General features: G+C 32.0%; 1 protein-coding gene across 1 annotated transcript; it reads left to right on the forward strand.

Moving 5' to 3' along the window:
- Nucleotides 1-1,869: 1,869 nt before the first annotated feature.
- LOC132754764 (uncharacterized) lies at nt 1,870-3,716 on the forward strand (the record flags this gene model as incomplete). Its single annotated transcript, XM_060745452.1, has 2 exons — nt 1,870-1,880; nt 2,602-3,716. Coding segments are annotated over exons 1-2 (1,126 nt in total), but the record flags the coding sequence as incomplete, so codon positions are not given.
- Nucleotides 3,717-14,080: the final 10,364 nt, after the last annotated feature.

Genomic DNA, 14,080 nt, shown 5'->3' on the forward strand with positions numbered 1-14,080 from the left:
CGTGTGCATACGATAGCTTTACGTGGCCACGCGATACTATTACGTGCGCACGCGATAGCTATTACGTGCGCACGTGGATCTGTATTCCACATTTGAACCCTGACCAGGATCCTCGCATGAATAGTTCGACGACCCGTGTATGTGTCGAACCAACATCGGTAAGGGGCAAGTGGTTTTTTAAAATCATTCGTCCACGAAGCCCTTAAATGATCAATGGAAGAAAATAAGAAGACCATTACACGTTTTTTTGTTTTCAATAGTAATATATGTATAAAAAATCGTCATTTTCCAAGAATTACGGCTTTCAGATCCGCCATTGAAAAAGCACTTACAACATGCATAAGTTCCTAAAATAATCCGGGTAATGCCATAATTATGGAATATCGGGCCACTCAGAATCGGGCGAGACGTGAAATTTCGATGAATCGCGAGCGAGGCACGATAATGTAACGCAATGTCGAAGTTTCCCGTACCACGAGATTTCAGAAATTAGTTCTTTAGATAGGGCAAGTATGAATTTATTAATATTCAAATAATGATTTCTGAGGAAGTTAGATGCTTGTAACCCAAAGAAATGCGCGATAATTGTGAAATAATGCGCCATTAAAGTAGCAAAATGTAAACAAAGTAGTATTTTGACTTCAATACAAAATTCTAAATCACTTCAACTATGCAAATTGCAAGAAAACAGCAGATGAAAAAATGCTTCAGGTAATTAGCCAATGAGTATTTTTTGTAGCTTTAAAAGTATACAAAAAATAAAAAGTTTTTGAGGAATACAAATAAAAGCATTTTTCAGGCATAATGTGCCTTTAAGTGATTTTATGTAGACTATAAAGGGAATACTACTTAGCGGTATATGACCTGGAATCAATTTCTTGTCTCGCGTCGACGAACGAGATGCGAAGCGTGACGCGAGATTTTGGCGAGATGCGAAAAGAGTCACGATATTGAATCATTCAATACCAACCGATTACGTTGTTCCGTTTGGACATAAGTAACATTTTTGTCTCCATGAACAGCTATGCACAATGGTGCAAAGGTGAAATTGAGATGGTACGATGATTAAAACACGATGGCACGATGGTGAAATCACGATGATGCAATGACACGATAGAGAATATAATATCGCTTTTTATCATCATGCCATCATGTTTCATCATATCGTACTATCGTATTTTCACCATCATAACATCGTATTTCACCTTAGTACCATCACGTTTTCATCATCTAGCCTTCGTTGTTTCACCATCGTACAATCGTTGTTTCACCATCGTACAATCGTTGTTTCACGTTCGTTCCATTGTGTTTTCACCATCGCATCATCGCGTTTTCATCAACGTACCATCGTGCCACCGCGCTGTCACCATTGTACCATCGTGAACAGGATTTAGTATGTTTCAGTGTACGCCTTCAGCTTAAGACAATCAATTTCTTGAATTAGAGATATTATAATTAAAAGTTCAATTTAGGTTTTCATAAAGAAAGCATAAGCAAAGGGATAAAACGGCAAACCTCGAGTCTAAAAAAGAATTTCTGCCGTGCGGAAATATGTGACAAATAATTCATAAAAATGACATGAGTGAAATGTGCTTCCTTGTCGCTTAAAAACACATGAGACAAATGTGCTTTCTTGTCCCTTAAAAACTTGATCGGAGCACATTTGTCACACAAACGAGTGTTTTGGGTTAGACATTTGAGTTCCCATTTGTCTCATGTGGGACAAATGCGACCGCATCGGTCTAACGTAAGACAAATGTGCTCCGGGACAAATGTGCTCCTACAACGCTCTACTTTATACTTTTCGAAAATGGTTATTTTTAAATAGGTCGGTCTAGTCATACTTTTTGTTTTGTTAAAGTATGAGTCATGGTATTAAGGTTAGTTCAAGATTTCACAAGGTCTTGTTCAAAAGGTTGTTTTGTCCAAGTATGAAAATAATCCATTGATTAATTCCTTCCCGGAAATGTCACCAAGGCGATGATGACTGATGTTTCAGATGATGTTATGTGTATTTCCATGTGTGATATTAACGTTTTTTCGTCCGAATGTCAAATTTAACCGACAAATAAAAAATGAAATGCTGACGTTCAAATTAACACGTCCTATTATCACTATCATATTGGTAGGATATGGTGCTATTTCCTTCACAAGCGTTTAAGTAAAGTATGAAAGTTGAAATATGATAATTTTCATACCACAAGATGAAAATAAATCCTGTATTTATAGCAAAAAAAGAATTATATGTTTTTACATACATTTTTCTTTCTGATATTACAATTTGAATGATTCTCCCTTAAATTGTGTGTATTGGCTGAATTTACAGGAAAGCAGTCCGGCAAGACGGAAAATGTTTCATTTTTTACAGTGAAATATGGAAAATGAAAATACGCATTTTATTTCATCAATATTTCTCAATATTTCATTTATAAGTATATAATAAATATTTTTTTATGTTTTGTGAAAATATATGCAATAATTCACTCTAACGAAAACAAAACGCAGTTAATAATAAGTATAAAATAATTTCCAAGTAATTTGATTAAAATGTTTTTTTTTTTCTAAAATATGAATGTTTTAAGTGTATTCTTCTTTTTTCAGATTCTTCAAATGCGGCTTAGGACAGAGATTTGTGAAAGAGCGTGAGGATGTTGTGTCTTCCAGGCATAGATATCTGAGAGAAGTTAGAAAGGCTAGAGAGAGTGGAGATATAATTGTGTATTTGGATGAAACGTGGGTGAATGTGAATCATTGTGTACAAGGTGAATGGAGTGATAGTGTAGTAAGCATGACATCGCGTATGATAGGAAGTGAAAGAGATACAGGTAGATTTGTCCCATCTGGTAAAGGCAAACGTATGATTGTACTTGATGCTGGTTGTAGGGATGTAGGTCTTATTCCCGGAGTCGGTGAAGTATTTGTGGCAAAAAATGATAGTGGAGACTACCATTCTGAAATGAACCACAAATATTTCACTGACTGGTGGAAAAACACCCTACTTCCTGCATTACCAGGACCAAGCACAATTGTTCTTGACAATGCATCTTATCATTCTGTAATGACAGATGATTCCAGGTCACCTACAACAGCAACACGCAAGGACGATATCAAACTTTGGCTACGGCAAAATAATCTACAATATTCAGACGAAATGGTTAAAGCTGAGCTGTTGGAAATTGTCAGGAGGAACAAACCTCGTCCAAAGTACATCATCGATGAGCTTGCAATGGCAGCTGGTCACAGGGTCCTTCGTTTGCCCCCACGGCACTGTGAATTAAATCCAATAGAGCTTGTGTGGGCTAAAATGAAGGGTCATGTGGCTAGAAACAACACATCTTTCAAACTTATTAATACCATGGCCCTGTTTAAAGAGTCTAAGGCACTTATAACGCCCGATTATTGGAATCGATGCGACGACCATGTTATTAATAAAATTGAAAGTGAGTTATGGCGCATCGATGGTGTACGTGAGGATGAGATTGCACCTGTTGTCATTTCCCTCGGTGAAGATGACGATACGGACGAAGACGACTATGACATTGACGATGAATCAAACGAGGACAATGACTTACCACAAGATGGGGCAAATGTTACTATGCTTGATAGTGTACATGGTGCGAAAGATATTAGAAGTGAAGATAAATGTAATAAGTGTGGAAAAAGAGAGCTTGATGTTTGTGTGGATGGCCAGATTGATTGGATTTTGTGTGATGCATGTGAAAAATGGTTTCATTGTCAATGTGTTAATATGAAAAATGTTACTTCTACAAAAAATTCTTTTTTTTGCTTTTCATGTGAAATTATTTTTCATACATCATTTTAACAGGGCTTATTACTTTAAAGGTAAATGAAAATCAATATATAAGCTTTACTTACTGAATAGACTATAGTAATTATATATTAATCGTGTATAAGTCAAATTTTTATTGACATTTTAATTGATATTAAGATTTTGCCATATAGGCATATAGTAATGAATAAATGCACATATATTTATCTTTGATGTTGTTTTATTGTTTATTCTATTATACGAAACTACAGTGAAACGTACAGATAATTAATCAAGAACATCTATAAAAATACTTGTCATAGAAAAGTATGTTAGTCGTCCCATTAAGTATTGTTACCCAAAACGGCTTCAAGGACAGAACCGTCCAGGAACAGACTAAATCAAACTGAACCTGCAACGTTTTCAATTTTGCCGTTTCTGACTTTCTTTAAGGATTCTTATTTATATGTACGATGAACACAAAACCGTTGAAATGTGTAATTTGTGTAAAAAGCTGTGTTTCAAGGTAAAATTCTTCATGTAGTGTGATATTACTTTCAAATGAATTCTTTGGTATTTATAAATGCGCCTGTTCACAGATAATATCAATAGCCATTTATAATCAGTCGACTTTTTATGTTGTCAGATAACTTATGTTTAAAGCTGCATGCCTACAGATGAGTTAAAAAGTTCAAGAAAAAAAAACTTACATTCTTCTGAAAGTGGAAAATTTACCCGAAAGAGTCTTATTTCCATTTCCTGCAAAACTGCCGTATGTAGCATAATACAATGGCTACCATGTAACAAAGAGTTAATTAAAAAAAAAAACAACTATAGTAATATGATATGACAATGGATTTCTAAAAAGTTTCTGTGCATGTTTAGTGCAATAACTTAAATTGCTGAATTTTTGCTCCAAAATAATAAATTAGCAAAGACGTCAGTGTGATTCTAATGTTGCACATAAAACGGGTACATTCAAAAATCTCTGGCGTATAAAGTAAGCCGTCCTGAAAAATAAATATCTAAAAAAAAAAGATCCCTCGGAAGCATTGAAAACAGCAAAATTACAAAAAAAATGAAAATAAGTCGCAAAGTATCATTTTGTGTATTTTTTTTACCCACATCACTTCAACGTGATTTTCTTTAAAAGTGTGCGTTTTAATCGCTGCATTTATCTAGCAGACACGGTATAACTCGCATATATATATCCAAAATAATCAATTTAGCCACGGTGTAAATAATTTAGCTTGGGCTTAAATTCGATATTAAACAACCGCGAATAAAATATTTGAGTACAGCGATCAAAGGTGGTTCGTTATTTTCAAAAAAAAATTTTTTTCCAACTCCGGTAAAATTCTACCCATACTGAAACAAAATAATTTTCTTACCTACTTTTTATCGTTCAGTATCGCGTTCTCATCTTTCCAGCAAAAAAGATTTTCATTTATAGTTATAACCAAACTAAATTACGTATTTTCTTTTAGCAATTGAAATTAATTACAATTGTGAGACAACCCCTAAATGACGTTCGTATGGGCGCCGCCATTTTGAAATGGACGTCACGTCAAAATTCAACGTAAGTCTACGGAGAAAATTACATTTTTACCATTTTAAAGGTTATCATTAATTCTTTTAAAAAAATGAAAAACATGCCTAGAGATATTGACCCTAGGATGTACTTGAAAATTATTTTGACCAGATATCTTGCAATTCGTATAAAAAATGAAATGTTCAAATTTCGTGGGACAGACTATAATTATAAGTAGGTAATTTTACTGTTTACTATCTTTAGGGGGGGATATAGTGGGTTTATAATGAAACTGACACTGAAGGAGTCATATGGCAAGTTTCAACCTGAACTGGAGTGAAGAAGGAAGATACACTTAGATATCATTTCTGGCTTTCACCAGAATAAAACTTATAAGTATACTTAAGGCATTTTGCATACTTTATATTTATCACTATTTGTCCTAGATGCTAACTGCTTTCTAGGTAGTCTCATATTAGAGTATTTCTTTCCTTATCAGATCTGAATAATCCATGCTAGAGGTATGGGTAAGCATGTGGCAACAACCATTCTTGCATATCAGACAGGATAATCTACTGTTTACGCCGGTGCTAAAAAAACTTGCTTACACCCCTGGCTTAAAAGGCAATATCTAGCTTTCGGGTAACTGTTTACAGAAAACTCTGCAGAGCATATTGCCGAAAACAACTATGCTTAAGCTAGATGTTCAGATCTGTACTGACAGCCAGTGTAAGATTCTTATGTTATAACCAACTAGTATGACTGGTACCAGTTTGAATACATTCAGTGGTTTAATGCAAAATCATTAAAACAGAAATTTGCACATTTCACCCAGAGAAAAATCCTTTTTAAGCTATCAAGCACTTTGAATATGTCAATAATAATATTAATAAAATTATAGGTTAGTAATATGCACATTTTTGTAGCTAAACTGATCATTCTAGTCACACTTGTTTTGTCTAAGTATGAATCATTACCATAAATAAATGACTAAGTTAAGAAAATGTAAGCGAAATTCAATCATCTGACCTGGATGGTCAAGGTCATTTAAAGTTATAGCCGGCTACATGGATTTCATTAATTTGACCTTGACGGTCAAGGCAATAACTTACCTTCAAGTTCAAGATCATTATGAGTGAAGGTCAAGTTTTGTCTGATTAGCTTGAAGGTCTATCCTAAAAGATTGTTGTTTTCAAGTTTGAAGACAATCCATTCAAAATTATCAAAGTTATAGTCACTAATAGCAAAATCAATCATAATTATGACATTTGACTTTGAAGGTCAGGGTCATCTATGAATGAAGGTCAAGTTTTGTCTAGTTTACTTCAAGGTCCTGCCCAAAGATATTTTGAGGCAAAGTATGAAGACAATACAGCAGGATCTTAGTATTGTTATGATCAAGGTTTAAGTTTGCGGACAACAACGGAAACGCTGCCAATAGTGAATATCTCTATTTCTTTTTCCTAAAAAAATTCTAGTTAAAAAAAATCAAACAAGGTAAAGTAGTGATTCTCTGGCACTGTAATTCTTCCAAATGGTCTCTATCAATGTGTGAAGTTTTAATCAGGGGACATCTCTTGCAGAGTGGTTATGGTTGTTGACTTCAAACTACTAGCCCCTTACCACTGTGGATACGAATCCTGACAGGGACTTTAGATTCTTTCATGTGATGAAGCTATATTAACTAGCTTAGGGAATGTCAGTGGCTCTACTTGGGTTCCCGTCTGGACCAGAAATAATGCTAGTTATATTGCTTATGATTATGCTTCAAATAACAAATGATACATATGTATTCCAATTGAGTCAAACAAAGTGCGTCCTAACCTTAGACATAGGTGTTAAGGGTAAAACACAGCAATATCAGATGAATTTATGGTTTGTCGCAACTGTTTAGGCAGTTTGATGACAGCTACAATAGCTTCAATTAGTTATCTTTACATATTTTCAAATATGAGTTACCTGGTATACAACTATAATTGTTTCTTATGTAAAACTGAATGAAGCATAATTGTTTAAATACAATGAAAAGTTGACAATGCAACAAATAAGGTCCTATAATTATTTTTTACTGTTGAATTTCAATATTATGGAATAGATATTTACAAAATAGGAAAAAAATAATGAAGCTATAGTCTATCACTGAATTATCTGCCTGGATCCCCTCATGATAAATCATGAAGATAAAGGACTGAAGGTTAAATGAATTGATCTAGTATTCCCAGGTTAACCAAGTTAAATAGAAGATTACCTACTTAGGTGTTACATGTCAATACTTGAGCTTTTCTAACCCTTATATAAAGTACAATTGATAATATGAATGTAAATGTTAAATACACTTTTCCCCATGATGGGTGTTTCTCAGCTTTCTTTCAGTTATAACATGTTATAATCTTATGATTGTAATTAAGTTCTGACTATAATCCTTTCACAGAGTCTATGAAATAATAAAGATGTTATTTATTGTTACATTCATTTACACCTTTGGTAACTCCTTGTTAACTCCATAATGTCTTCTTTACTACATTTAGTTCACTTTAATTGGTCTGTTTATTATCAAAGTTCACTTAATTTACTTTCACGGACAGTTTTATTGTTATTTCATCCAAAGTATCATAAAATTCAATATTGACAAAATAAGGAAAAGATACATTTTGCTGTAATTCGTGGCACTCTTAAACATTAATTGCCCGAATTAACTATAAGGACTGATCCGGTGGGCTACAATTCTTTTTCATTTGAAATGAAAATCTGGTAATTTTACTTATACATTGCTTTATAACTAAGCCTTGGCAAGATAATCAATAATTCAACTTGATAGCTTTAATAGTTTTGAAATCATCCTACAAATAATAAGCAATGTTTACAAAGTGCCTGTCATCATACAAACAAGTTTTTCAAGATTCATTTTGAATGATATCTTTTATACTTTTGAAAAGATATTTTTAAGAAGAAAAAAGTTAAACACATATGTAATAATTGACAATACATGTAGATTGTATTATATACTTTCAAGATAATGCTCCTTGTTTATACAACTTTCTCTTTAATGTCATGATCATCAAGTGTTCCAAGTTTCACATTGATACCTTTCAGTTTTGAATTAATTCAACTTAATAAGCAATTTTGAATAAAAGTCCCATAACTCCAAATATTTGCTGTCGCCACCTAGAATTTTCAACTTTGAAATTGTGTTTCAGAAAAATAAGTTCCAGAATAAACGAAACATGTGCAGTTAGTCATTGCTGCGTGTATATGCACTTTGATTATTGGTAAAAATATATTTGACTGTTAAAATCTCATTGATATAATGGATGATCAAATGTCGCCAATTGCATATAAATAAATTGTGACAAACCTAAAACAATTACAAGTGAAACCGAAATTACATTATTGAATCAATGCATGCTTAATTATACATGATCATATGTATAATTATAAGTAAAAATAAGCTTGCAGCCTCTCAAATATCATTCTTTTTTCGGAAATTTTCATTTTTTATTCAAATCTTTTCAACAGCATTTTAAATAGAAACATACGTTACCATTGTTTAAGAGCTAATCCATTCAAAGAAGACTCCAAACAAGAAAGAAAATGATTATGTGATCATCTTCAATTTGAACAGTAAGTAAATTTTGTAAACTTTGGCAAAGTTTTAACTTGTTGAAGTAACCACAGTGAAACAAACGTTACTTTTATCAAACAGACTTTATATTGTTTACACATGCACATATGAAAACATAAAATCGCATTTTTATGACAATAGAATGATGTACATTTGATTCCTTAATAAAACAAGAACGTGTTTGTTAAACACAAATGCCCCCGGCTCCGATTCATGTTTACCCATTCACTCAGTTATGGACAGAAACATTGCCAAAAAATGTAAACACAAGTTATATAGCTTGACAGAGTCATGTCATTTTGTAATTGTGAAATATATAAGTTGCCAAGTCATTGCTATGACTTGTGAAGTGATAAATATTCAACTTTATCAAATATATATAAATGTAAGAAATCTATACTTGGCACCCTTGACATTGACCCACTGACACCTATAGAATATCATGCAAGATATCTTCCTACCAAATATGACATGTATGAAATACACCTGTCAATAAATAAAGGCTGTATGGGCAAAAATGTTAAAATCTATTTTGAGCATCGATGACCTTGATCAAACTGACCCCTAACTCCATCTAAAGGAAGAATACCATGCAAGTTATCTTCCAACCAAATATGAAATAAATCTGTCAATAAATAAAGGCTGTATGGGCAAAGGTGTAAAAATCTTTTTTAGCACTTGTGACCTTGACCCAACTGACCCCTAACTCCATCAAAAGTAAGAATAACATGCAAGCTATCTTCCTACCAAATATGAAATATATCTGTCAATAAATAAAGGCTGTATGGGCAAAAGTGTAAAAATCTATTTTAGCACAAGTGACCTTGACCCATTGATCCCTACCCCAATCAAAAGGATGAATACCATGCAAGTTATCTTCCTACCAAGTATGAAATATATCTGTCAATAATCAAAGGCTGTATGAGCAAAAGTGTAAAAATCTATTTATAGCACTGGTGACCTTGACCCAACTGACCACTAACTCCATCAAATCTTATGTTCTAATCAATTACAAATGACATCTGTCTATAGAATATGTACAAAAATATGTTTTCTTTGACTCGCCTATAGTGTAACGCTAACATTTCGTCGTGCTAGTATTATAAGGTCCTATCTCCATTTTCATGAAAATTGAGTATGATATACCACTGGATTCAGAATTAAAAGATCTATCTCCAGGTGGTTTCCATTTATTTATGAGGTTACCCTGCTTGATATAATAGCATGTATATCATTTTCCATTTTCGAAAATAAAAGTTGAATTAATTATTATGTTGCCCTATGTCCATGAGCCAATCAGTGATTGTGTGTGAGGTCATGTGACAGATTTTGCTTTGTCAAAGAGCATTAACGCCATTGCTTTAACTGGCTGTCAGAAGTAAGTTAGTTTTTTAGTATCATATTTAATAAATTGCTAGGAAATATTACCAATAAGTCAAAGCAAAACCTTTAATTCTTTTAAAAGAGATAATGTCATTATATATGGTTACCGCCTTTAAAATAAAAATGGTTATAAACACTACTCCTGGAGATAGGGTATTATAATTCTAAAGAGAAATTTTTTATTTTGTTTTAATATTTTCAAAAACATGGCAATAAATAGAAGGTAGATTTGTTTAAGGCTAATGTACTTATTCTGAAACATTTTAATCATCTATTTGAGTTATCAAAAAAAAATTAATAAGGTATCATGAAAAAAGTCGTTATAAATTTTATAAAATAGAACTTTTGAACTATGGATATATTCGTATAATTGAATTTCGGAGATAGTTGTTGTTTCTTGTTTTCAAATACTGTCTTCTATATAACCAAATGTTGTTGTAGTATAAAATACTTTAATTGTTTCAGAGATTAGAGTGTGTTTCATTGAATGCAGATGCCAGAGCATATACTAGTGTTTATTTTGTGATTTCTTCCATTAGAATTTTTACTTGTCAGTGTTTCACTAACATGTAAAAGACTCCACAACCGCACATTAAATGTTTGCCTTTTATGAGAAATTTTGAATTTTCTTTTCGATTTAGCCTAAACGATTGAAGCATCAACAATATTTTCCAACTTGCTCGTGGGCTTAAACTACTTTTAATTTCAGGAATATTCATCTTGTTCAACATTTAAACTTTATAAATGGTTTTAGTTTGCTCAGTCACTGTATTGCCAGTCACATATTGGTCAGATATTTCAGACAGTCCAATTTTATAATTGTCACATCTAGGATAAAACTTAATGTCTGACATTGCAGAAACTTAAACGACTTTGATTTTCCTGCAATTAGATTTTGTCATAAACTACTGTGAATTACTAGTATATTTTTTTCTCATGCAAATGTTATCAGGTGAACAATCAAGTTCCTTTAAAACTTTGTTTTATTTTCACTCTTATTGGCAGAAAAGGAGGATCACATATAGTTTAAAGAACTTATTGCAAATGCTTACATTGACTGTTCCTTTCATAGTTTTAAAAATGAGTAGTTTTTTTAGCTGAAAGAAGTTTTTGCAAAATGCATTGTTTCTGATGATGACAGTTTATGATCAGTACTGAGAATTCATTAAGCATTATAGAGTGTAAAGTTATTTCCTCCTCTGTTTAATAACTATGTTGTTCTTTCATATCAGTTGAGGTAATAATGTTTTATATTTGTTACATTTTGACAAATTATTTTGCGGAAATAGCACAAAAGTTTAAACACAATTCTTAGAAATACATTCACATGATCCTCCAATCTATAATAATGTTATTGTAATATGTGCTGCCTATTAAATTGTGAAAGGAGTTGTTGCATTTTTATTGTAAATCTATCGAGGTTTTTTTTTAACATTTTGGTCTTTTTAACAGAGAGAGATAAAATCAAGAACTAATTCAAGACAAAGTAGCAGATAAACAGGTTAAAATTTCCATTTTATCATAGAGTTGATTTTATATACAGTTTTTGTCTGTAACTAAGTGAATTAAATGTTTTTGTTCGATAACATTGCAGAATTTGTTTAAGCTGGAAAAACTATTGCCTTATAGATTCTAGTTATTGTTATATGATAAATATTTAAAGTGATTGTGTTGAAATCTTTTGTTTCAGTTTTGTAAAAATTCACATTGCAGGTAAAGTACAAGTAGTTTATTGCGATCTATTACAAAACTTGTATGTTACTGATGCCTACAGGTGAAATAATTTATTCAAATTTATTTCTTTGTCACAAGTTATATCAAAATGTGTATCTGAAAGATAAAAATACAATTATTGACCAGAATTTTGAGTTTGTATATACAAATACCATAATAATCCTATTTGCTTTCATTAGAATTGAACATATTTATTAGTTTTAAAATATCCTATATCCTAGTTCATATTATCTTGGGCAGTTTAAAAACGCTCTCCAGGTGTAACATAATTCTAAGCTTCCGGCAAGTACAAATAAGCAAAAAGCTCTATCTCAAAATAAAATATCCGATTTTAGAAAATATCTCTAAAGATATCGTGTAAAATCTTTGTTTGCAAGTTATGATAGAACATATTAATGATTCATTCCAAAAATCTCCATCATTACATGGTCCAGTAACATTTTTCTGTTAACTAAATGTTTAAGCTCGATTTCCCGCAATGTTACATAATGGCACTTAGGACCTTATTATACTAGCACGACGATTTGCGCGCTTTAAATAACGGTATATTTATAGCGCAAATGACGTCACGTCAAAGTGTTATTAAAATGACGTTGCGTTGTTCTATGGCACGCGACTCATCTGGCATCCCCATGCATGATGAAATTTCTGGCATGGGTATAACTCACGGAAACGCCAGTCTGCTATGAAAGAAATAGAAATTATCAAACAAAAGAAATAATAAGAAAAACACGTTAACTATTTTATCAAGTTTTCAAAAATAAAAAATTACGTCTCAGACTGAATTATATTTTAGTGTCCAGCTTTATTTGTATTCCAATGAAAACGCTGCATTTCTTAAAACTTATGTGCGTTAATTTTCATAGAAGAAAAAATGTCGATATTATATTGAAATCCGTTCATAGTCGCCTTCTATTTTTCATAGGGTTTCATAAACCGCGTAGTGACGTCATCAAGGGCCAAATAAAGCTTGACACTAAATATGTTATCAAGTTTTCAACAATAAAAACTTACGTCTCAGACTGAATTATATTGTGTTTACATCAGTGCCAAAGTAATTATTCTTGTATGTTTGAAATGACGCCATTCTAGTGCGTTTATACGAAAAGATGACGTCATTACGCTGCTTACAAATTGGCGCCGTTTTGTCAAAATATTTAATAACTGATATGGATCAAATAGGTGGCGTTTGTGTATGTGAGATGTATGAAAAGAAAACATTATAAGAACTGAAAATATCAATGAGTTTTATTGTTGCTTTAAAAGGCTTTGCAAACTATATAATCGAGGGAGAAAACATAATTAACAACCGCATATACAAGTAGTCCCTAACCAGTCTTTATTGTCATTTCAACACCGTTACTAAAGTGACAAGATCACGTGGAGTGTTAGAATTTTCAATAAAGAACATAACTTCTTTAAATATTAAGAGGATATTTTTTCCGTTGAAGAGAAATATGGTGAAATATTATTTGATTGGTTTGTAGGCTAGCATTAAAATAGCGCTTTAAGTTTGACCGTTTTTGCACGCGCTGTTTGGCGCTACATTATGAAAAATAAATTTTTTATTTATCAGCAAAATTTTCAAATAGATCTAAAATGGCACCGCCAAAATGTCCGTTTGAAAATACAGAAAAAGAGTAGATCTAAATAAGAACGGCGAAATATATCACGCTTCTGGCATTCTTTATTTATATCACAGAAATCTCCGATAGTGTGTGTAAAAATATTATTTAATCTAAAGGATTTCATTATAATTAAGTGATTATAAAGTGAATAACTGAAATAATGACTGTAAAAGAAATATAAGAAAGAAGTTCCCTTAAAATAAACATGAGTTTTTGACTCCGCCCGATTTCATATTTTATATTTTTATTTTATTTTACACAAAATTAAATATGAAATATATTTGACTGATATAGCAATATATATATCAAGGGTAAAATCAAATAAACAATCATATATAAATCATAACAAATGAATCTAAACTCCCTTGGTCTTGTAATATGCAGAGGTAAAATAGCGGATAAATGGAAAACCG

Source organism: Ruditapes philippinarum, unplaced genomic scaffold (assembly GCF_026571515.1).
Source record: "Ruditapes philippinarum isolate M1 unplaced genomic scaffold, ASM2657151v2 ctg5811_1_1_1_1, whole genome shotgun sequence".
NCBI classification, from domain to species: domain Eukaryota; kingdom Metazoa; phylum Mollusca; class Bivalvia; order Venerida; family Veneridae; genus Ruditapes; species Ruditapes philippinarum.